Source organism: Telopea speciosissima, chromosome 11 (genome assembly GCF_018873765.1).
Source record: "Telopea speciosissima isolate NSW1024214 ecotype Mountain lineage chromosome 11, Tspe_v1, whole genome shotgun sequence".
NCBI lineage: Eukaryota > Viridiplantae > Streptophyta > Magnoliopsida > Proteales > Proteaceae > Telopea > Telopea speciosissima.
In genome coordinates, this window is record NC_057926.1 from 7,291,973 (window position 1) to 7,317,117 (window position 25,145).

General features: G+C 43.3%; 1 protein-coding gene across 1 annotated transcript; it reads right to left on the bottom strand.

Annotated features, from left to right (window-relative positions):
* Positions 1–20,190: 20,190 nt before the first annotated feature.
* LOC122646416 (protein RALF-like 32) lies at positions 20,191–22,038 on the bottom strand. The gene is made up of 2 exons (XM_043839971.1): positions 21,851–22,038; positions 20,191–20,401 (listed from the first exon to the last, which is right to left on the bottom strand). The coding sequence occupies exons 1-2, from the start codon at positions 21,983–21,985 to the stop codon at positions 20,246–20,248; spliced, it is 291 nt and encodes a 96-aa protein (XP_043695906.1). The 5' UTR covers positions 21,986–22,038; the 3' UTR covers positions 20,191–20,245.
* Between the last annotated feature and the right edge of the window lie 3,107 nt (positions 22,039–25,145).

Consider the following 25,145-nt stretch of genomic DNA (forward strand, 5'->3'; position numbering starts at 1 on the left):
CTAGGCCTGTGGATTTGAGCAACCCCCCTGCATGGTATAAGCCCAATCAGTACTGCCATTATCACGACCAACAAGGTCATCACACTGATAGATGCATATTCCTTAAGCATTCAACCCAGGATTTGATTGACGAAGGCAAAGTTAAACTTCAGAAGAAGCAGCCGCCAAATGTCACCACAAATCCTCTACCCAACCATGGAGTAAACATGCTCCAAGAAGATGCTGAGCGGGCTGATCCTACCACTTTGATTCATCCAGTCAAGCAGAAGAAAAAGCTAATGAAGGCGCATGTCTATATAGCAATGTTGACCAAGAAACTTAAAGAGGAAAAAGAACCACCAACTCAACGGGAGATGTCTCAGGAAGTGGATCGACCCTACTCCCCTTTCTATCATCCAAAGTCAGAAGGTTCCACCTGGGCGGAATACCCGATGCCTACATGGAAAGTCTTCCAACCACTTGTGAAGGGGACTTATTCTCCGGAATCATCTACAGGGTTGGTAAACATGCTGCATGAAGAAGCACCATTCCAAGATCTTACTACATTGATCCAGCCCATCCCATGGTATTTAGGGAAAGATGAGCAGTCGTGTCAAGTACGTGCAGAGAAGATGCAAGTTTGCATTTATTACGCTAGAACTAACTGTGACGAGAATATTCGAACAGGTGGATAGCTATGTGATTGCGGCAGAGGCATAGCATCCATCAATCGGCTCCAAAAGTTGGATTTCTTGGAGTTTGGATTAGAAGGTCTCGAGTCAATGACACCATTGCGCAAGTACAGCTTCTCACCATTCGATATATATCACCTGGTCCCTGAAGAAGAAGAAGGGAATAAAATCACCAGAGTCACACCCCAGCTCCTCAAAGCAGTCTCAGCACTAGCTATTGGTCAAGCTCTGTCAGAAGAAGTCTCTCTTATCCATATAGGGGGAGATACTGACGATAACTCAGATGAGGTGGACGACCAAGAAATCCATGAAGAATGGATAGAGTATGTCGAGCAGAGTCCGACCATGGATGATGAAGGAGTAGTTGTGATGGATTGGGTGAATAACATCAGGAGCGATGATAATAGTGATCCTACCAGCCTTATTCAACCCATATCATCAGATGACGATGAGAGCAGAGGGGATGAGGAGATATCCTCGCCAGAAGTCCTGCGAGGTGATTGGACCGTGTCTAGGGAAGATTTTGAGCTTTGGAGCATGAGTGTATTCTACCAGGTAGCAGATATATTGGATGTTTCCACCAATACTCAAGAGATCCTTTACAAGGCCACTTCTCTATTCCCAGACCTCGTATGCAGCAAATTTGTAGCATATTGTGAGAGATTGGTAATTCCAAACGAGAGTGATGTACTTGCTCGGACCCTCCATAAGTTGCAAAACATGACTTGGTTAGCCAATGCTTTGGCCCGAGACCTGTTTGGAACCCCTCCTGAAGATCTGGCCTGTATTCGAATTCATTCTCCTATTCGGACCCACCCCGAAGAAGTGAAACATGGGACACATAGATCAATGACATTAGTCTCGGGGAATTTTAGAATGACCCCACTAGAGGTATCTTTCTGATGGACATCGATGATGAAGGGGAAGAGCAGTTAGAAGAAGAACAATCATCCGAAGAAGATGAAAGTGAGCAAGAATCTACATCAAAAGAATTCGATGATGAAGAGTCCAAAGGGGAAGAAGGGACAGAGGATGAGGAACCTTGGCAACCAAGGACGCATCTGGAAAAGTATGAGAACATCTGTGGACCCGCACCATGGGATTTGTCATTCCAGGTGAACAAGATCCATCGGGATGTAGACAAGATCCAGGAAATGCTTATGAGAATGGTGGTCTTGGATGATAAGTACCAAGAAGAGCTTCAATAGCTGGAACCCGTCAAAGAATAGTTGACGCTCCCTCAAACAATTCATCAGTTGGAGAACTCCGTAAAGCTAACTTTAGCTTTGGCACAAGACCTATGTGGGACTCCTCCTCCGTCTCCAAATCGGGACAACAGAGAATATCGTGTGTCATGTCAATGAGGCAGGAGCAGTTAATAACCCAATAGGGAACATCCACCCAGTTATTTCAAGCCCCGAAAAGAGTTTCGAAAGTTTAGGTTCTCAAGGGGAAAGAAAGGATCTCAACTTCTACAAGTCATTGGCGAAAGCAAGAAAGATGTATCAAGCGGCTTTGGAAGCCTTTCATGCCGTTATCCAGTTGATACCAGAAGATTCTCACATAGTCCAACAAGTTGCTAAGAAGCAAGAAACCCTATCAAAAATCCTAGGTCAAGTCTGGAAGTCTATTGTGGCCTTGTCCGATGAAGGAGCTGAAATTTGAACTTGTCCCAAGGGTCCCCCTATCATCACTGATAATGACGAAGAGGATGACGACTTTTGTCCAATCCAGTTGGTCATCAAAGGAAAGGAGTCAAAAGTCACGAAAACCAGGAGTGGCTGAAACTTCAAGAATAAGGATTTGACAGTGGAAAAATATCGATTTAGCCAATCAATGGTGGTTGTTGAGCCAAAAAATCGAGTACTAGACTAATTGAAGAAGGCCCAAGCCAACATCTCAATTTGGGGATTATTAATGGCATCACCAACCCACCGAGAAGCAATTTTGAAAGCTCTCACCAAGGTTCAAGTGCCCATAGAAATGGGACCTGAGGAATTATCTCACATAGTGGGGGCCACTTATGCCATTCAGTCACTCTTTTTCTCAGAAGAGGACTTACCCCCAGGTGGAAAGAATCATAACCGGGCTCTCTACATTACTGTGGAATGTAACAAGAATCAGGTTCCCCAGGTTCTGATAGACAATGGGTCCGCCCTCAATGTAATGCCCCTCAAAGTGGCAAGATGCATGGGTTTATCTTTAGACAAGATGAAGTCATCCAGTCAAACCATCAGGGCATACAACAATTCTAGGAGGGAGGTAATCGAAATTCTCACCACCAATGTCAAGATCAGGCTAGCCTGCTTTACTATAGATTTCCAAGTTATCAACATTCCAGCATCCTTCAATATGTTGCTTGGAAGACCATGGCTGCATTCAACAGGAGCCTTAGCATCAAGTCTTCATCAGAAGTTGAAGTTCATACATGACCAGAATGTGATTACCATCTTCGGAGACCCAGAAATGGTGCACACTTTGGCTAACATTGAAGTAGGTGGTTCACCCTCACAGGAGGTACAACTGGGTGGGTTTGACATCGATCACATTCGCACTACCTCTGCAAGTGAAGAAGATTGGAGTCTAGGGAAATTCCCAATGATTTGGAGCCAGGCCTTTGTAAAGATCATGAAAAAGATGGAATACTTTCCAGGATTGGGATTAGGAAAGAACCAACAAGGGGTACCAGCATTCCCAGAAATACAGGTCAATGCTAATCGTTGTTGATTAGGGTTTAATCTGAGGGACCCAAAGAAGAAAGCCATAGGACAAAAGAGCAGTGCAGCGAATGGAACGCCGTACTTCAAGACTCTGAACGGGTACTTCGTGAAAGAGGGAGAAGACTTCCCTTACTATGAAAATCAAGAACCATGGTTCAATCAAGAGCAGGGTGAACGTCTACCAGGACTTGAAATATTCTTTGAGAATGAAGTCGACTGGGTGGCCATGGAATTGGATCAAGCTAGCAAGAAGGAAGTCACAGGAGATCAAGGGATTGGCGAGCTGTTTGAAGTGGCGGTGATCATTGAAGAAGAGGAAGAAGAACCAGCACCACATCTTCTCATACAACCTCTCCAAGGATCCATAGCAAATTGGGCAAGAATGATGGAAGATTTCCATATTAATGAGTCTGAAGTTATAACCAGCTCTAGCATAGTCCTGTCTAAGTCTGTCTCTGAGTTTGTATCCGAGTCCTGTGGAAATGTCCAGTCTATTGGGTTTGTCTGTACTCTTCCCCTTATCGTGCATGAAATTGTTGATTCCGAGTATGTTTCTTCTTCTTCTTCTTCCTATTCTTCTGATGATGATAATGTCTTAGAACATCATAATCTGTTAGAACAATTAGAGCAAAGAAGAGCTCAACCCGTCCAAGAGGACACCCATCCTATAAATATAAGGACCGATCAATGCCCTCGAATGATCAAAATTGATTCTTCTCTCAATGATGATGATCCCAAATGATCTCTCTCCTCAAGGAATTTGAGGAAGTCTTCACCTGGTCCTATAAGGACATGCCCGGCATTGATCCAAAGATTGTGCAACATGAATTACCAACATATCCTGATACTCGCCCCATTAAGCAGAAGTTAAGGAGGATGCGGCCGGAATGGAGTGAGAATATCAGGGAAGAAGTCATCAAGCAGTGGAATGCAGGATTTCTCCAAGTAACCCAGTACCCTCAATGGTTATCCAATATTGTCCCAGTCCCTAAGAAAGATGGGAAGGTCAGGATGTGTTTGGATTCCCGTGACCCAAAAAAGGTCACCCCTAAGGATGATTTCCTGTTACCCCACATTGACATTTTGGTGGACAATACTGTAGGCCATGCTCTGCTATCCTTCATGGATGGTTTTTCAGGATATAACCAGATCAGTATGTGCCCAAAGGATAGGGAGAAGACTTCCTTCACCACATCATGGGGAATATTTTGTTACAAAGTGATGCCTTTTGGGTTGAAAAATGCTGGGGCAACATATCAAAGAGCGGCCATGGCTATCCTATATGACATGATACACAAAGAGGTAGAGGTATATGTCGACGATATGATAGTCAAATCTGTTGATCGACAAGGCCATTTTGTAGCCCTCAGAAAGTTTTTTGAAAGAATCAAAGAATACAAGCTAAGGCTGAACCCTCAGAAGTGTGTGTTTGGGGCCAAAGCCGAAAAACTGCTGGGGTTTCTTGTCAGCGAAAGAGGGGTAGAAGTGGACCCTGACAAGATAAAGGCCATCACAGAAATGCCACCACCTCGGACAAAAAAAGAGGTATGAGGGTTCTTGGGCCGCATCCAGTACATCAGTAGGTTCATATCTCGGTTGACATCCACTTGTGAACCCATCTTCAAACTCTTAAGGAAGAAAGACCCGAAAGAATGGAATGAGAAATGCCAAGATGCCTTTACAAAAATCAAAGAGTATCTACTTTCTCCTCCTATACTGGTCCCTCCAGTGTTCGGTAAACCCTTGCTCCTATATTTGTCAGTAGGAGAAACAACGGTCGGATCAATGATGGCCCAAGTTGGCAAGGCGGATGGAGAAGAGCAAGCAATTTACTACGTGAGTAGAAAATTGTTGGAGTATGAAACTCGATATACTCCTTTGGAGAAAACATGCATGTCCTTGGTTTGGGTAACTAAGCGTCTAAGGCATTACATGGTATCACATCCAGTCAAGTTGATCTCGCGAGTGGATCCAATTAAATACCTTTTCGAGAAACCAACATTGACAGGGAGGATGGCTAGGTGGTTATTGCTATTATCAGAATTTGACATAACTTATGTCAATCAAAAATCTGTGAAAGGGAAAGCAATCTCCGACCATCTGGCAGCATTCCCCTCAGAAGTTAATTCCCGAGCAACAGATGACCTTTTCCCAGATGAAGATTTGCACTCCATAGAAGTGGAACCAAATAAAGGATGGTAATTGTACTTTGATGGAGCCGCCAATCAAAAGGGATTTGGTGCTGGGGTATTACTAATAACCCTAGATGATTTTTACTTGCCGATGGCCTTCTGGTTAGAATTTAGTTGCACCAATAACATAGCAAAGTATGAAGCTTGTGCTATTGGGTTAGAAATGACTCTGTCTGTAGGGGTGGACAAGATTAAAGTTTACGGAGATTCCTCCGTTGTGATCTGCCAAACACAAGGAAAGTGGAAGACTAAGGATGAGAAATTAAAGCCTTACCAGGTGTATTTGGAGTGACTGACTCAATGCTTCAAGGAAGTCTCTTTTGAGTATCTACCCAGGGATAGCAATCGGTTCGCTGATGCTCTAGCCACTTTGGCGTTCATGGTGGAATGTGATACTCAAGATAGGATCCGACCTTTTCTGATAGAAAGAAGGACTAGCCCAGTATATGGAGAGCTAGTCAATACACTCACCGAGGATGGAAGACCTTGGTATGCTTCAGTGATCGATTACATCAAGGAAAGGAGGTACCCGGAAGAGTCTTCAGAAAGAGAGAAGAGGCATTTGTGAAAATGTGCTACTCAATTCATCCTCCAAGGAAACTTGTTGTATAAGAGGTCTTATGATGGCATCCAGTTATTATGTGTAGATGAGGATCAGGCTCAAACCATTATGGAAGAAATCCATCAAGGAATATGTGGATCACACATGAATGCAAGGATGTTGGCCAAGAAAATTCTTAGGATGGGATATTATTGGGCCACTATGGAAGATGAGTGTGCTGCCTTCGTAAGGCGATGCCATGCCAGATATTTGCCAATATCATTCATATTCCTCCAACAGAGTTGCACTCATTAAATGCCCCTTGGCCATTTTCTACCGGGGGAATTGATGTAGTTGGTAAAATAACTCCAAAAGCTTCAAATGGCCATCAATTCGTGTTAGTCGCCATCGACTACTTCACAAAATGGGTGGAGGCTCAATCTTATGCAGTCTTGACTTCCGCCAAGGTGGAAAAATTCATAAAAGAGAATATCATCTGCAGATACGGTGTCCCTCAGTAATTAATTTTCGATCAAGGCTTGCATTTTTGAGGAAAAATGGAAGAACTCTGTAATCGATTTGGCATTAAGAGGCATAAGTCTACTACTTACCGTCCATAGACTAATGGAGCGGTAGAAGCAGCCAACAAAAATTTATAAGGTCATATTGTAAAAGATGGCAGATACCCACAATGACTGGGTAGAGAAACTTCCACTGGTCTTATGGGCATATCGAACATCTATCCGAACCTCTACCGGGGCTATCCCGTATTCTCTGGTATATGGGACGGAAGCTGTATTACCAGTAGAAATTCAAGTCCCTTCTCCTCGAGTCTTACTTGATAGTCAATTGTCAGAAAGAGAATGGGTAAGGGCTAGATACGAAGAACTCAATCTCCTGGACGAGAAAAGGATGAAGGCCATAGACAATCTTAAAAAATATCAGCAAAGAATGGCTAGGGCATTCAATAAGGGTGTCCGCACTCAAAGCATTGAAGAAGGAGATTTGGTCCTTAGAGAGCAGCGGGCTCTGATTCATGATCCTAGAGGGAAATTCTGACCCAATTGGAGTGGACCCTATAAAGTCAAGACCATATTGCCAGGCCAGGCAGTCCAACTCTCTGATCTTGATGGAGAAGATCTTCGGGGATTGGTTAACATGGACCAGTTAAAGAAGTATTTCATTTGAGATATATGAAGTAACTTGAACTACGTTCAACCTGATTTCTCCCAAGGGATACGTAGGTAACTCGATATATTTGAGTGTGATCTCAAAAAAAAAAAAAAGAGCAAAAAAAAAAAAAAAAGAGAGAGGGCATTGTGTTGGTTTCCTTCCATAAACTCTGCCAACCGGCATCCCTTGCAAGTATGGGTAAATCTCGCCATTTGGCCTTCTATTCATTGACCTAGCTTAAGTGTAGAGTCATTTAGAGTTGGTTATTAACAAAGAATTTATTCATTCTGTGTCACAAAATGCTAATTCGATCCTTGATGCAGGTAGTATGAGGGGACCAAAGAAAGAAGAGCTGGATGAACAATTGCGCCAGTGGACTCTCCGGATGAATGTAGATGAGCCTACACTTCTAAAGGATCTCCATCTGACAGTCCTGGGAAGAATCGATTGTTTCAAGCTGCATCATGACTTATTGAGAGAAGCGTCAAAATGCTGGAATCCCCAATTACACGTAATCCGTTTCAAAAAAGTCTGGTTGGCTCCAACCATTGAAGAATTCTGAGCTTGTTTGATGGCATCCCCTCGAGGAAGATTGTTCCTCCCAACCATAAAGAAAGAACAACTTTTCAGAGAGCTGGAAGATTTCTTCACCATGAATAGAAAAGGTAAAAAGTTCTCATGACAAGGTGGATCGTTGAAAGTTGTGAAGATCTTCACCATGAATAGAAAGGAGGTAAAGTGGGCATACTTATTCTGTATGATTGGGAAGTACCTGTTAGCATCTCCAGAAAAAGGCATGTCTCCAATGATTACGGAAGTAGTTAAGCAGATTGAAGAAGGATGCGACAACGTTCCCACTATTTTGTCAGAAACATTCAAAGGGTTTGATACCATGAGTCAGTCTAAAAAATACGGAACAGACTTCTTTCATGGATCTCCGACAGTGTTCCAAATGTGGTTGATGGAAAAAATGAAGTTGATAGTACCAATTTCGTGTCCTCACCTCCAACCCCTACATTACCAAATAAAAAGGGAAAAACTAGAGTTCCACAAGGTCCAAGATTGGAGGAAATATCTGGAGGAAAGAGATGCTCCAAAAATCCAATGGAATTGCCCCTGGATGAAGGCCGAAGTAGAAGAACCAGAAACACCCGGGTGCAATTATGTGAGATTCATGGGTCTGACTCACACCAGTTTTTATATCCCTTCCTTAGTATCTCCAAGGTAAGAACAATATAAATTGAAGAATTTCAGAACCCCAGAGATGTTGACACAAGAAGTAGTGATTCTGTTATCAGAAATGTGGAAAAATGTTGTAAATAAATGATATCAATTCAACGTTCCTATCTTTGTTTGTTTTCTGCCTGGTCTCATGTAATGGAACCATTGGTCAATGAAATTTATGCTTCTAAGGAAAGTGATTGGGTCATGTGTGCATTTCAAAGAAAGAAGTATCCAATGAATTCATGTAATAATGTGTAAACAACTTGTTTAAAAGAAAAAAGTGTACATAAAAATCATACCAGTATCTGTACAAAGAATAAACAAATACAAACAACAAAAAGTAAACAAAAAAAGAGAGTAAATGTACATAATTGTGACAATATTTCCCAAAAAAAAAAAAAAAGAAAGAATAAAAAAGAGTCACGACTCGGGGGAGTAATCATTGACATCCAAGCCTCCCCCCTCCCCGCTCTGAGACATCCTCAGGCCGTCTCTCTCAACCTCTTCTCGGGCCAGATCACCCTGTAGTCTCTCAATCGTGAGCCGCATCCTCTCATTCTCTCTCCAATAATAGTCAAGATCGGTCCTCTGGAAAAAAGGAACGAAGAGTCAAACATCGAGAGATAAGTTTCATGAGGAAAGATGAACAAGAAAGGGAAAAAAGAAGGAAAGCATTACTAGCCGGTGGGTCGCATCCACGCGAGAGATGATCACCTCATCCATACTCGCCATCATACGCCTCATATCGACATATCGGCTCGCGTCCACCTAAACACAATATTCATTCAAGATGTTAAAGGCTGGTAAATCAATGACTAAATATTAGAAAAGTCAGATATGCTTACTCCATCATAAGGGAGAGGGAGGCCTAGATCGGCATCCTTGGCATGAGGAGGTGGCAGGATGACCTCGACCATCCCGGGCTCATGGTGGCAGATAAAGCACGAACGATATCCCAGGATGTGGTCATTTGGACCAGCAATCCGCATGGTCGGGACCTCTCCAGAAGATCCGATGCCCGACTTCGCCTCCACTGGTCAAGAGGCACGGGATGAACTCCCGCCACCATAGACCCCCGTAACCACAGGACGGTCTGGGAACTATCAAGAGAAGAAGCAAGAGTAAAATAAGAATTAGCTTAACAATCTAATAAAGTAAATGAAGAATGAATGAAAGAGGGGGAAGATCTTACCTGAGGTCCCTCTCAGGTAAGGGGGACGCAGACCGTCTCCCGATGAAGGAAGGTGGTGTAGTCTGTATCGACTAACACCAGCCCTATCCCAGGCTCGCCCGCCTTCCAATGTTCGATCTCCTCTCGATCCATCAAGGCTGGCTCGTGAACTCTAGCATGAGGAGGGCACAGCATCAGTCGCGTCTTGGACCACTGTAGGGATACTCATTCTCCCATGTAGAAGGAGAACCCCCACGGGCCCTCAAAAGCATCCGGTAGCCGGAGAGTGTTGAGGCCCTATTGAACAGGTTCGGCTCTAGAATAATCTCCCCCAAATAGGCGCGGAGAGCAGTCTGTCAGGAAAAAAGGGGGTTAGGAAAATAATAATAATAAGAAAGTAATGATAAAAAGCATAAAGATAAAAGTCATACCATCTCGAGCCGCAGCTCGTTCAGGAGGGCACGTATGGACTCGATGTCCTTATGGCGACCACTCCTGAGCAGGTGAGACTTACACCACTGTGTAGCCCTGGGAAAAGTGATTTTGGGATCATCCTCAGCTTTAAAAGTGGGGACCCAGAACCGGAGAACCTCATAGCTCCATGTCTGCAATAAATAGATCAGTTAAATGAAGAAAAAAAATAATAATAACAAAAGAGAGGGTTAACAATGGAAGGAAAGCTTACCCAGAGGACATAGCAGCATCCAATGAGGTTCGGCAACCCCACTACCAAGAAATCCATCATGTAGAGGAAGTGGGCATACGCCGAACCACCCCAATCATAGCCCACGGCTAGATCGAAGTCCTGAAAGAATCGAACATATGCAGCATCAGCTGTCATCGTCCCGATCATGTCGCTAATTGCGACCTCCGCCAAAAGATAAAGGAGGAAGCATCTAGCATGCTGGTCCTAGAGACTAGAGGGAGACTCATCAGTCATGACCCTCTCACTCCAGGCACTCCTCAAGTATGTTGCGGGGATCTCTCGACTGACAACCTCAATCCCCATCATCAGCCTGTAGAAGTCCAAGCTCTTCTGTGGCTCCACCGAAGCCACCACCCGCAAGTCTAGGGGCAGGGTCACGGGCAACCCTCCAAAGGGAAGCCCGATGATCATGTAGAAGTTGAGAGGGGTGATAGTCATCTCACCAAAGGGAAGGTGAAATGTGTGGGTGCTCGACCACCATCTCTCTATCAACACCCTCACTGTCGAACTATCCAGCTCTCTGGCAAAAGACGCTGCTATGTGTCCTAAACCGGCCCGCACCACTCAGGATAGGACTGCTAAGCAGAGTGTAGGGTACCACTCTCAGACATTCTCTAGGCCACAATACTTCTTGGGCGAAGGGAGCAACTTGCCCTGCACACAAAAAAAAAAAAAAAAAAAAAAAATATATATATATATATATATATATATATATATATATAATTGTAAGTACCGTGGTCCTCGGGACGAGGGTTCCTCAGCCTTATGGGGACAAGGATTGGCTTCGATGAATAACGGCGTATCGTTCCGATATATCGTCATGGGGATTAGGATCATGCTTTATAAAGGAATGGAGTCGCCACCTAGGGTTAGGGCCTAGGACCCAATGGGTGTAGCCCCATCCGGGGTTAGCGGAAAGGGCTACGTGATTCCATATGTTCTGGTCAGAGATTCAGGGTAAGTAGTCAGGTTACGAGGGTGGGAAGGTGTTAGGCACCCACCTCGCCCGGATAAACCGGTTTTTCTACTAGATGCTGGTTTTTGAATATTCTCCCTTAATAATATATCTTATACTAACATATAAGGCTAAGTTATGATGCCCTAATCATGACAAAGAAAAGAAAAATCATTTACTATGTACACTAAAACGAGTTACTTTAATTGTCTACATTATGCCAAAAATAATGAGAGGGAAAGAGACAGATACCTGTCTTGAAGTGCAAGAAATAAATGAAAGCGCACTGAGGGCGAAATATGTGATGTCCCACGGCTCAAGTGGAGACGGACGATCTGCTTGTCTCTCTCTTGTCGGATAGGATGAGGCTATACGAGATGAGTTTTGTCCCTCAGACTTCGGACAGAGTAACGGCTATATAAGAGATTCCCGTTATCTGTATATAGATAAAATAACGGCTGTGAAGGAGGTTTTTCGTTATCCGTACACTGACGGGATAACAATACCCAGGAGCATAATCGCTCTATGCTTGGATGGGTAACCGAATGATCTACCCATGTCGAAGAACTCCACTCACTCACATACTCACGAGGGAAAGACGGGGGGAAAAGAGGGTGAAAAGGGGGCAAAATAAGCCCTGGAGGGTCTCCTTACCCAAGAAAAGCTTCTCAAATGAGGGAGGGGGACCCTCCTATTTATAGGGAGGGGTCCCCTCTCTCTCCAGGCCAGATAAGTCCTCCACGGCGCCGTGGAGATGTCCTTGGTGTCATGGGGAGTTTTCCACGGTGTCGTGGGTGACGTCAACAAGCTGATGTCATATCCCCTCGTGGCGCCGTGGAAATCCCATACACATCCCCACGGTGCCGTGGGAAGGAGCCTACGGTGCTGTGGAAGGAGCCCACGGTGCCATGGGGGCGCAGTGCCATTTTTCCTTATTTTTTGGGTTTTTGGCTCCCTTCTGACTCTTCAAAAAATTTTTCGTGCGCCGTGGACAATAATAATAAGAGAAATTGTTAGTCAGGACAATAATCAAATGAGCTAAAAAAAAGAGAAAAAAAAAGAGAAGAAATAGAGACTAAGAAATGAAAACTTGTTTTGCGTGCCAAAAGACACTTAGGGTAGTGTCGAATGGCCTCGTCTTGATTTGCGTGTCATTGGGTGCCTAAGGTGGTATCTAGGGGCATCACCATGTTTTACGTGTCAATAGACACTTAGAGTAGTGTCTGATGGCTCAACTTAATTTACATGTCGTCGGGTGCCTAAGGTGGTATCTAGGGGCATTACCTCAATTTACGTGCTAATAGACACTTAGGGTAATGTCAAATGGCCTCACCTTGATTTGCGTGTAACTGGGTGCCTAAGGTAGTATGTAGGGGCATTGCCTCAATTTGTGTGCCAATAGACACTTAGGGTAGTGTCGAATGACCTCGTCTTGATTGGCGTGTCACTGGGTGCCTAAGGTGGTATCTAGGGGCATCGATGTGTTTTGTGTGTAAATAGACACTTAGGGTAGTGTCTGATGGCCTCAACTTAATTTACGTGTTGTCGAGTGCCTAAGGTGGTATCTTGGGGCATTACCTCGATTTACATGCCAATATACACTTAGGGTAGTATCGAATGGCCTCGTCTTGATTTATGTGTCACTGGGTGCCTAAGGTGGTATATAGGGGCATTGCCTCAATTTGCATGCCAATAGATACTTAGGGTAATGTCGAATGGCCTTGTCTTGATTGGCGTGTCACTGGGTGCCTAAGGTGGTATCTAGGGGCATCGCGGTGTTTTGCGTGTCAATAGACACTTAGGGTAGTGTCTGATGGCCTCAACTTAATTTGCGTGTCGCCGGGTGCCTAAGGTGGTATCTAGGGGCATCACCGTGTTTTGCATTCCAATAGACACTTAAGGTAGTATCGAATGGCCTCGTCTTGATTTACGTGTCGTTGGGTGCCTAAGGTGGTATCTAGAGGCATTGCCTCGATTTACATGCCAATAGACACTTAGGGTAGTGTCGAATGGCCTCATCTTGATTTACGTGTCACTGGCTGCCTAAGGTGGTATCTAGGGGCATTGCCTCAATTTATGTGCCAATAGACACTTAGGGTAGTGTCGAATGGCCTCGTCTTGATTGGCGTGTCACTAGGTGCCTAAGGTGGTATCTAGGGGCATCGTCGTGTTTTAAGTTTCAATAGACACTTAGGGTAGTGTCTAATGGCCTCAACTTAATTTGCGTGTCGCCGACGCCTAAGGTGGTATCTTGGGGCATTGCTTTGATTTGCATGCCAATAGACACTTAGGGTAGTGTTGAATGGCCTCGTCTTGATTTATGTGTCATTGGATGCCTAAGGTGGTATCTAGGGGCATTGCCTCAATTTGCGTGCCAATAGACTCTTAAGGTAGTGTCGAATGGTCTCGTCTTGATTGGCATGTCACTGGGTGCCTAAGGTGGTATCTAGGGGCATCGTCGTGCTTTGCGTGTCAATAGACACTTAGGGTAGTGTCTGATGGCCTCAACTTAATTTGTGTGTCGCAAGGTGCCTGTGGTATCTAGGGGCATCGCCGTGTTTTGCGTGCCAATAGACACTTAGGGTAGTGTCGAATGGCCTAGTCTTGATTTGTGTGTCGCTGGGTGCCTAAGGTGGTATCTAGAGGCATTGCCTCGATTTATGTGCCAATAGATACTTAGGTTAGTATCGAATGGCCTCGTCTTGATTTACGTGTCACTAGGTGCCTAAGGTGGTATCTAGGGGCATTACCTCAATTTACGTGCCAATAGACACTTAGGGTAGTGTCGAATGGCCTCGTCTTGATTGGCGTGTCACTGGGTGCCTAAGGTGGTATCTAGGGGCATCGCCGTGTTTTGCGTGTCAATAGACACTTAGGGTAGTGTCTGATGACCTCAACTTAATTTGCGTGTCGTCGGGTGCCTAAGGTGGCATCTAGGGGCCTCACCGTGTTTTGCGTGCCAATAGACACTTAGGGTAGTGTCGAATGGCCTCGTCTTGATTTGCATGTCACTGGGTGCCTAAGGTGGTATCTAGGGGCATTGCCTCAATTTAGGTGCCAATCGACACTTAGGGTAGTGTCAAATGACCTCGTCTTGATTGGCGTGTCACTGGGCGCCTAAGGTGGTATCTAAGGGCATTGCCGTGTTTTACGTGTCAATAGACACTTAGGGTAGTGTTTGATGGTCTCACCTTAATTTGTGTGTCACTAGGTACCTAGGGCGGTATCTAGGGACATCGTCTCCATTTGTGTGCCAACAGACACTTAGGGTAGTGTCAGATAGGCCCCGCTTTGATTTGTGTATCACTGGGTGCCTAAGTGGTATCTAGAGGCATTGCCTCGATTTATGCATCAAGAAACGCTTAGGTCTCATTTCAAGCTGCCAGCCCTAGGTCAAGGTCTAAAGGTTCTTTCATGCGAAAAATTAAATAAGCAATTAAACTACATAAATTAAAGCATAAGTGCGGTGACTGACCTGGCCCTAAATGGAGCAGCAACCGTGGCGGGCAGTGTCAGCCAAGGTGACCCCAGAAGGGTACCAAGCAGCTCTAGCATCTCGACCAGTGGTACCGAGAAGCGGCTCCCTCTGGGCCTGGCATGTGCGGCGGCAGAAGGACATCGTATAGGTCAAGCAAAGTGGAGAGAAGGTCAAAAAACAAAAGGGCAGAGCTTCGCAGTAAAAATAAGAGTGAAGGAATGAAAAGCGAGGGACCCTATTTATAGAAAAACCCTATCGCACCCACGGCGCTGTGGGAATCTCACGGCCCCGTGGAACAGCGGCCCACGGCGTCGTGGGAAACCCGCCACAGAGCAGCATGTCTGGGCACGGTGCCGTCCACATGGAGCCGTGTCAGGATGGTGCCGCCCACTCACGGTGCCGTGCAGACCCCCACACGGTGCCGTGGACAAAAAAATATATAAAATATCCGGATTCACCAGCACTTATTGGCCATTTGGCATCAAACAAGTATCTTTGGATTACTTTTCCATTTGCATCATGGTTATGTATTCAACTCTTCTATCATTTGTACACACCTATAAGTTTGGATCATTTCCGCACCTATTCGTAGTTCTGCATCCTCAGTAGGATCACTTTGCGAATTCCCCTGCACTCGCATACAAGTCAACAATTATGTATCTAATAAATCCCTATGAAGGTGCATCTGACATGATTTTCACCACGAGACTGTCGTTCACCCATATCCCCAGGGGAATGTGTTTATGTGTGATCCCCAGTGGAGTTGTCATAAACGTGAGCTCCGCTCGAGTGATGCCTTATCACCCTCGAAGCTATGCATCCCCAGTGGAATTAACAAAACCTCGTCTCCTGTCGAGTGGTGCTTTATCACCCTCAAAACATGATGCGCGGTCGAGTGGTACCTTATCGCCTCCAGAATTTTAGTCCTTAGTGAAAACCTTCGAAACCTTACAACTTTATCCCCAGTCAAAACCTAATTCTCGGTCGAGTGGTGCCTTATCACCCTAAAACCTAATCTTCGGTCAAGTGGTGCCTTATCACCCTCAAACCTAATCCTCGGTCGAGCGGTGCCTTATCACTCTCAAACCTAATCTTCGGTCGACCGGTGCCTTATCACCCTCAAAACCTAATCCTCGGTCGAGTGGTGCCTTATCACCCTCAAACCTAATCCTCGATCAAGTGGTGCCTTATCACCCTCAAAATTTGATTGAGCGATGCTCACGCAATAGAGATTTGGTTTTTTTGAGTTTTTCTTTTGAGGTTTATCGAAAGATTTTGTCGTGATTAACCGTCTATTTTTAGTAACTCTGTCGCCTTTGAGCAAAGTGTCAGCAGTACATGCTCTTGGTGACAAAATTAGTTGGTCTTTTGTCTTTACCCTTCAGCTGTTGGCACAGGCCTTGGCCAAAGAGGGGCAAACTGTAGACACTGATTTTTGCAACTCCCTGATTGGCAATGATGACAACCGGACATGGACGAAGAGCGACGCTCCTCACTGGAACCTTGAAACCTAAGAACCCATTAGAGCCCATTTCAGGCCCAAAAACAAAGGGAAAAAGGCACTGCGCTCCCACGGCGCCGTGGGGCTCCCACCCACGACACCGTGGAGACGTGTACCTGATTTCCACGGCTCTATGAGGGGTGGTGACATCAGCTTGCTGACGTCACCCACGGCGCCGTGGACACCTCCAAGGCGCCGTGGAGGATTTATCTGGCCAGGAGAGAGAAGGGTCCCCTCCCTATAAATAGGAGGGTCCCCCTCCCTCATTTCCCAAGGATTTCCTGGTAGAGAGACCCTCCCCAAGAGATTTCCACCCCTCTTTTCTCCATTTTCACCCTCCTTTCTCCCCTTTCTCTTATGAGAGTGTGAGTGAGTGAAGCCCTCTTTGGTGCGGATAGATCCTTTGATTATCCCTCCAAGCATAGAGCATTTCCGCTCCTAGGCTTTGTTATCCCGTCAGTGTACAGCTAAGAGTCAAAACCCCTTTATTACAGATGTTATTCTGTCTGTTTGCTCCCCACCAAATCACTTGAAAGAGTCGTTGCGCTGTCCAGAAGGAATCGGCATTAGCCCATTCGTCCATCTCCCCTGAGCCAAGGGAATACAATCGTACAGGTATAATTACTGCATTCTCATCATTTCAATGTAGTCCCTTCGTATTTCATCATTTTAGTATATGTTTTTCATATATGTAATATAGTTTATTATGTTCTAATTTAATTTACAACGTCTGAATGTAGTTCATAATATCCCCCATCCCCGTAATAAAAGAGAGAGAACATTCGTCCCTATGTAGCATCTAATTTAGAGAGACCGGCTTTGATTGGGTGAGGTGGGTGCCTAACACCTTCTCACACTCGTAACCTGACTCCTTACCCGAACCTCTGGTCAGCCCATATGGAGTCATGTAGCCCGATTTCGTTCACAACGGATAGGGCTACACTTAATGGGTCCTAGGCCTTAACCCTAGGTGGCGACTTCACATTATGTTAGTATATTTTAATGCATGATCCCAATCCCCATTTATCAATATTATATGTTGACAATATTATCCATACCAATCCAAACGGTCGCCAAAAGGTTGAGGAACCCTCGTCCCGAGGACCACGGTACTTACATAGGGTTTTTCATGGTCGCCCATGGGAGCTTTACTATGACCCTATTTAAATTTAGGGTTGCCCATGGGAACCCTGGTGTAACCCAATCTTTCTCTTTCTTGTCCCATAAAATTATGGGATCCCTAAGAGAGAGAAATTTATCTCTTTTCCATCCCATGGAAAGAGGGATCCATCCCATACCTGAATGAACAGCGGAAAGAGATCGATTTGGGTTTCTTTTACATCCCATGAATAATCATATAATTAAAACAAGAGGAATTAACAAAAACTTGCTAACCTGATGAGCCTCAAGTGTTGCGCCTCCAATAGACAGTGGTTCTTCCTCCAACGAACACACCAGGTAAACTGATCTAAACCTCCAATGGTGCAGCCAAAGTTCTCCAAGTCAAAACAAGATCTTCTTCTTCAAATCTTCAAGAGCAATCCTGGGTTTCCAAAACCCTAACTCTCAAAAGCTAGAGACCAAAAAGAATGAGAGAGGGAGAGCCAAAATTGTGGAAGAGGGAGGGAGCACCCAAAACGCACAAGGCTGGAAACGTGCAGCTCCCTTCCATGTTTTTGGATATTTAAATAGACAGGGCTTCTAAAGCCTTGTTTGGAAAAAATCCCAGTGAGAGTCTGTTTCTCTCTCTCCTCTTTGACGTGAACCTGTTTAAACCTGATGGGCTTCTAATTGGTGAAGTAGAATCTAATAGATAATAGTTTAATTAATTATTTAATTTATATTGAATAGATAAATAAAATAGCACCTTATCTAGTAAATTAAATAAATAATTAATTAATTAATAAATTCCATTTATACCCTCACATAATAATCAATTATTATGTACCAACTCACCACTAATCAACATCATCATTATGGAATCTAGGGCATGTACACATGTTCTGCCAAACCTCATTCCATAGAATATGTCCACACGAGAGCGTCTGTGTACGTGATCGGATCCCGCAAAACACGATAAAATATTTTAAATAAAAACTATATATAATCTATCATTTTATGTAAAATAAGTTTTGTAAAAACCATTTCTAAAACGGCATTGGATCCAGATTTCGATCTGACCATCCACAGACAATCTCTATCTTGATGTTCCCCAATCGTGCACTAGTGACCATGTTGAGTAACTCTCTCACTCACGAAATGTTCACGCATTCCCAAAACAACAGCTTTGACTCTCTTGAATCTTAGTCATTGATGATCCAAAGAATGTGGTCACATTTCGCAGTGACAAGGTCCTCTCAAGTACAGGGTCTCGATGATACATATATATCCAATCCTACATGTGGCAGTAATACATGAGAGATTCAACAAAGTAGATTCTTTGCCAATGCACATCATAATGTGCACTCGCATTTGTACCCCGACAGTAACATGTCTAGGCATACCCAATGCGAAGATCATATGATAAGGGTGCCCAGCCTAAACCCTAGTCGTGACTACCATTTTAAGTAAAACTTATGGACACATAATGCTCAAAAAGTTTATATCGCATGTGATAATATTAAATCGAAATGTATAAAAGGTTTAATACAAAGTAAACCGGACCGAACCGGACCATATCAGGTTTGATGGACACATAAATCCAATAGTACTCGATCTCCTTGGCCTAGGAGATGATCCGGACTCATGTCTGGGTGCTGAGGCAGCGTACAACACTCATCCAGGTAACGTGTCAATAGAGGATTGGCTCAGTGTGAAAAATTTAGGGTTAAAGACGCATACCCCCCTAAAATGCATCCAATATTCCTCATTCCCCCCAAAGGTTCTGACAAGTCCACACGCAGCCCCTAAAAATTCCACGTACCGCCCCTACTTCACCTCCCTAAAGCCATTTAAGTCCAAAATGCTAAAAAATGACCAAACTACCCTTTTTTCTATCCTTTCTAAAAGTTGAAAAGACCTAATTGCCCTAACCTATTTGCTAAAATTTAAAAAGACCAAAATGCCCTCATCTTCCCCAAATCACCACCACCACCACCACCATTAACACCATCACCACCGTGAAGCCCCACCTCCAGCACCACCTCCAACTTTTCTTCAGCTAAAGCAAAGAGACAGCAAGCAATGAAGGGGGAGTTTGGTAATTTTTTAGCATTTAAAGATTACTTTGTGATGGTTGGTTTAGATGGGAAGCTCAAGTGGAAGGCAAGCTCGCCTTACACCCTGTTACGCATTCACAGTCACAATGCTACAATGCCAAACTAAACTGTAATTGAACTAGAACGACGACAATTGGGTTTGGCCAGTCCTCCCTTCAACCAATTGGTGGTGGGCCGTGGTTCGAGCAAAGACTCACTCCTCCCAAGTTCCACCATAACCTTCCAATTTTTTAATTTTTTTTTGCGTGAATTAGCCTTCCAATTGTTGTCGTTGCAAGTTGCAATTGCCATTAGAATTACAATCCAGCTTTAAAACCCCGGAATCGAACACATATGGATTCAAATTGGAACGGAATCAGTTGGGTATTAGAATCGGGCAAAACACTAGAAAATAAAATTATGAAGAAGCAAAGATTTCCATGTCTTTAGTTTTTTTTTTTTTTTTTTTGAGCTTTTTTATTCAAAAGATTTTTTGATCTTGCAAAAAAAAAGGTATATTTCTTTGATTGTCTGCTATTTTACTGATTAAAAAGAAAAAATCACTAAAAGTGAAGATTTAAGTGTATTCCTGGCCGATTTAAAAGAGGGATTTAAGTATGAAGCATAATTGGAAGTGTCTTAGAATCGGAAAGTAGGAATAGAAATCATGTTGTATATATACCAACACAGATAAGATTACAAATGATGAGATGAAATCAGGAATCAGTGCGACATCGATAATACTTAGAGCAGCCTCTGTTTTGAGGATTTGAAGGAGGTGGTTGGCAGCTGTCGGTTTTAGTATAAGCTTCACCACTTGCACCTCCACCACAGACGGGCTGGTTTGGTTTTACAGCTCCATAAAAGATGTATGGGTAATTTATACATACCACCCCTGAGGTTTGACGAAAGGATATTTTTACCCCCCAATTTTGGAAAATTCTGTGTACCCCCTGAGGTTTGCAAATGGTAACAAATAAGCCCATTCTGTCAGTTTATGACTAACACCGTTAAAAATATGATGTGAATTGTCAAAATTGCCCTTGCAAGAAACAAAAAAAAAAAAATCTACAACTCATCTTCCCCAAATCGATTGGGGAAGATGAGTTGCAAGTATCCAAATACTCACAATTAGATAATAAAGCGATGTCAAATCCGTCTTCCCCAAATCTTTTAGGGTTTGAAAAAGGGGAAGATGAGTTGGGCTTTCTTCTTGGATTGCTATAAAGCTAATCTGTTTCACACCCCATTTTCTTCCAGAAACTCAAGGGCTGGAAAGGCTAGAGTTTGTAGACCCACATACGGATCCAGATCCTCAAAGAATGGCTGCACACAGCCACACAGGACATCAAGGAGTCAGTTCTCAAGTTGAATATCAAGAAGATTATCCACATGGAGATTAATCCATTCAATAAGGGGAAACAGAATCCTGGAAGGTACAGAGAATGGAGAAATAGATATAGTTCATGATCTCACTAGACATGGAGTCGATGCAAACTCAACAGATAAAGATGGCCAAACATCTCTTCATGTTGCTGTCTGCGGGGGGCATCTGGAAATGGCTAAGATTCTGGTACAGAAAGGGGAAAATGTGAACAAACCAAATGCTATGGAGTGGACAGCAAATGCCCTAGCAGAACAAGAGCAGAAAAGCATCAATGACCTCTTACAGTGCTACTACAACTGTACCAAAAATCTAGATGTCCTTAAAATAGATTTCATAGAGACAAATATCACTAATTACAATGGAATTAATCAAAGAACCTACAGGAAAATGCCTCCAATTTCACAAATTCCCATCTTGGAACGATAGCACCAAACTCCAGTTTGAGCAGCTATTATTTTCCTCATGATTCCCAAGAAGAAAGCCCAACTCGTCTTCCCCTTTTTCAAACCCTAAAAGATTTGGGGAAGATGGATTTGACATCGCTGGAATGGGATTCAGTTTGTTTATTTAGTTCTGGAAGGTCCCAATTTTAATGGGTTTTTCCTTGAATGTATGCATAGCCATGGTGATGGTTATGGATATAGACTTTCTTATTATCTAATTGTGAGTATTTGGATACTTGCAACTCATCTTCCCCAAATCGTTTGGGGAAGATGAGTTGAAGGTTTTTTTTTTTTTTTTTTTTCTTGCAAGGGCAATTTTGATAATTCACATCGTATTTTTAACGATGTTAGTCATAAACTGACGGAATGGGCTTATTTGTTACCGTTTGCAAACCTCAGGGGGGTACGCAGAATTTTCCAAAACTGGGGGGTAAAATTATTCTTTTGTCAAACCTCAAGGGTGGTATGTGTAAATTACCCAAGATGTATTTCTGCCTTTCTTGGAGAAACCTTCCAGCTATCTCCGACTCCATCAGCAACTCCTCCTCTTCATTGCACTCTGCAATGGAACCGTTGCATCGTAGGTAGGCATCACTGGTAGTAATTAGAGTAGCAGAGAAGACCATTGGTAGAAGAATGAGGAGGAGCAGAGGGAAGAGGAGATGGTAAGCTCTACCCCAACTGGCCGTAGATTTTAGGAGTAGGTTTCTTCTTCTTCTTCTTCTCCATAGTTTGATTTCACGAAGTTTTTGCATAGTTTTGACAGGATTTTTGCTTTGGCTGAAGAGGAGTTGGAGGTGGTGGTGGTGATTTGGGGAAGATGAGGGCATTTTGATTTTTTCAAATTCTAGCAAATAGGTTAGGACAATTAGGTCTTTTCAAATTTTAAAAAGGATAAAAGAAAGGGTAGTTTGATCATTTTTTAGCATTTTGGACTTAAATGGCTTTAGAAGATAAAGTAGGGGTGGTACGTGAAATTTTTAGGGGATGTGTGTAGACTTGTCAAAACCTTAGGGGGCATGAGGAATATTGGGTGCATTTTAGGGCGTGCGTATTTAACCCAAAAATTTAAGGGTGTGAGATAAGGGTGACACATACAAACAAGTGACGTGTTGACGGTTACGCCAGATGCCATGAGTGAAAAAGATGGGAGAGAGGGAAAAGGAAACGTAGGCGTAAGAAACTATAGGATTTCTATCTTTAATTTCCATTTTCCACATTACCCTACTAAAGCCTCCTTTAATTTTGACTTCTAGGATATTTCTTTTTGGTAGAATTTTGACTTCTAGGATCTGCATCAAGGAATATGCTTCTACTAGATATTGACGTAGAGTAGCATTTGAGAAGGACCCTTTAATTTTAAGCTGGATTTAGGTTTTTTTTATCTTAAAAGGTACAATGTAAGGTGCGTGAGTGCATTTAGATCCTGACGTAGAGTAGCATTTGAGAAGGTCCCATTAATTTTGAGCTGGATTCAGTTTTTTTAATCTTAGAAGGTACACTTTTATGTGCGTGAGTGAATGGATCAGGCATGGCTGAGCTGGACGTAGACTATAGAATCGTAATCACACTAAATCCATATACGCTCTAATGAAATTTTTACCATCAGAATCGATCTCACACCAACCATGGGGTGTGGTCCTACACCCCAGAGATGGTCCCCATACCCATGAATGGTGTAAGATCGACTCTGATGATTAAATGTCATTGGAAGGATCCCGGCTCTTCATATGTGGGAGGTGTTAATTATTATTATATGTTGTTATCGTACGTAGGGAGTGCTAGTTATTATCGTATGTAGGAAGTTGTTCCAACGTTCATTCTCACATAAAATAATAGCAAAAGAAGAGAAGAAGAAGGGACGAAGAAGAAAGGCAGAGAAAATGCACAGAATTAACGTGGTTCAGCTCATTAGACTAGAGCCTACATCCACGGTTCTAAACTCCCACTCAACTTGCTTCCTTGGGGAGGATTCTATTATCTTTAAATAGATTACAATGATAGTGATTTTTCGTGATTAATACGGTAACTACAATCACAATCAGATATGGTTTTATTCCCTATTATAATGGGATTAGGATGAGGATTAGGATGACTGTGATGAGCTGTCAACCCAATCTCACCAACACTCCGCTTCCAAGTTGGAGTGAAGATCCCATCTGAGGTCAACTTGGATATAATGGATTGAAACACAGACTTGGAGAGAGCTTTAGTGAACATGTCAGCCAGCTGTTCTTCGCTTCGAATATAGGGTGTTTCAAAGCTTTTCTCTTGGACCTTCTCTCGAACAAGGTGACAATCAACCTCTAAATGTTTTGTTCGTTCATGAAAGACTGGATTGGAGGCAATATGAATGGCAGCTTGATTGTCACAAAATAATATCATAGGCGATTCTGAAGCACCAAAACCCAATTCTTGAACTAGCAATCGAAGCCACACTAACTCACTAGTGGTTGAGGCCATGGCTGTATACTCGGCTTCCGCACTGGACCTAGCCACCACACTCTATTTCTTGCTCTTCCAGGTAACTAAATTACCCCCAACGAATGTACAAAATCCTGAAATGGACCTTCTGTCAGAGGGACTTCCTGCCCAGTCAGCATCAGTGTACCCTATGATTTCGGCGTGACCATGTTTCTTCATTAGAATTCCACGTCATGGGCAGGACTTTAGATATCATAGTATACAATCTACAAGTGCCATATGCCCTTCTATGGGGGCATGCATGAATTGGCTTACATAGCTAACAGGATAGGCAACGTCAGGTCGTGTGATGGTTAAATAGATTAACCTTCCGACCAATCTTTGAAATCTACCAATGTCAGATAATGGAGTCACATTGTCAACAAATTTGCTACTGTAATCCATGGGAGATTCTGAAGGAGCAGCTCCCATTTTATCAGTCTCTTTTAAGAGGTCAAGAACGTACTTTCTTTGAGATATGAATAAGCTCTTACTGGAGTGGGCAACTTCAATACCAAGAAATATTGCAATTGACCCAAATCCTTGATGTCAAACTCCTTATTCAAATGTCATTTAAGAGACACAATTTCCTGGAGGTTGTTATTAGTGATAACAATGTCGTCAACGTAGATGAGAACGACCACAATTCCTTTGTAACTGTGTTTAACAAATAATGAGAAATCCGACTTGTCCTTTTTGAAACCAACTTCTTCAAGAGCAGTGTTTAATCTTCCATACCAAGCACGTGGTGATTGCTTAATTCCATATATAGCTTTGTTAAGCTTGCAAACAGTTCCAAGTTGGTGTTCCAAGTGATGCCCGGGGGGGTCATCCATATAAATTTCTTCTTCCAAATCTCCTTGCAAGAACTCATTCTTAACGTCCATTTGGAAGAGAGGCCAGTCATGGTTAACAGCAATAGACATCAAAACTCTCACTGTATTCATCTTTGCAACTGGTGCGAATGTCTCTTTGTAATCTTCACCAAACTTTTGGGTGTATCCTTTCGCAACCAATCTTGCCTTGTGGCGCTCAATAGACCCATCATTTTTATATTTAATTTTATACACCCATCGACAACTGACTGAATGCTTCCGTTCAGGTAAGGTAGTAACATTCCAAGTTTTGTTTCTACTGAGTGCCTCTAGCTCCTCATTCATAGCCTTTTGCCAAATAGGAGAATTCTTGGCTTCAAGAAAATTTGCGGGTTCTTTGTGAGTATCGATAGCAGACAAGAATACCCGAAAACCAGATGAGATGTTATCATAATATAAATAGTCCTGTATAGGAAACTAGGTGGAACAATATGTGGTATAATCTTGA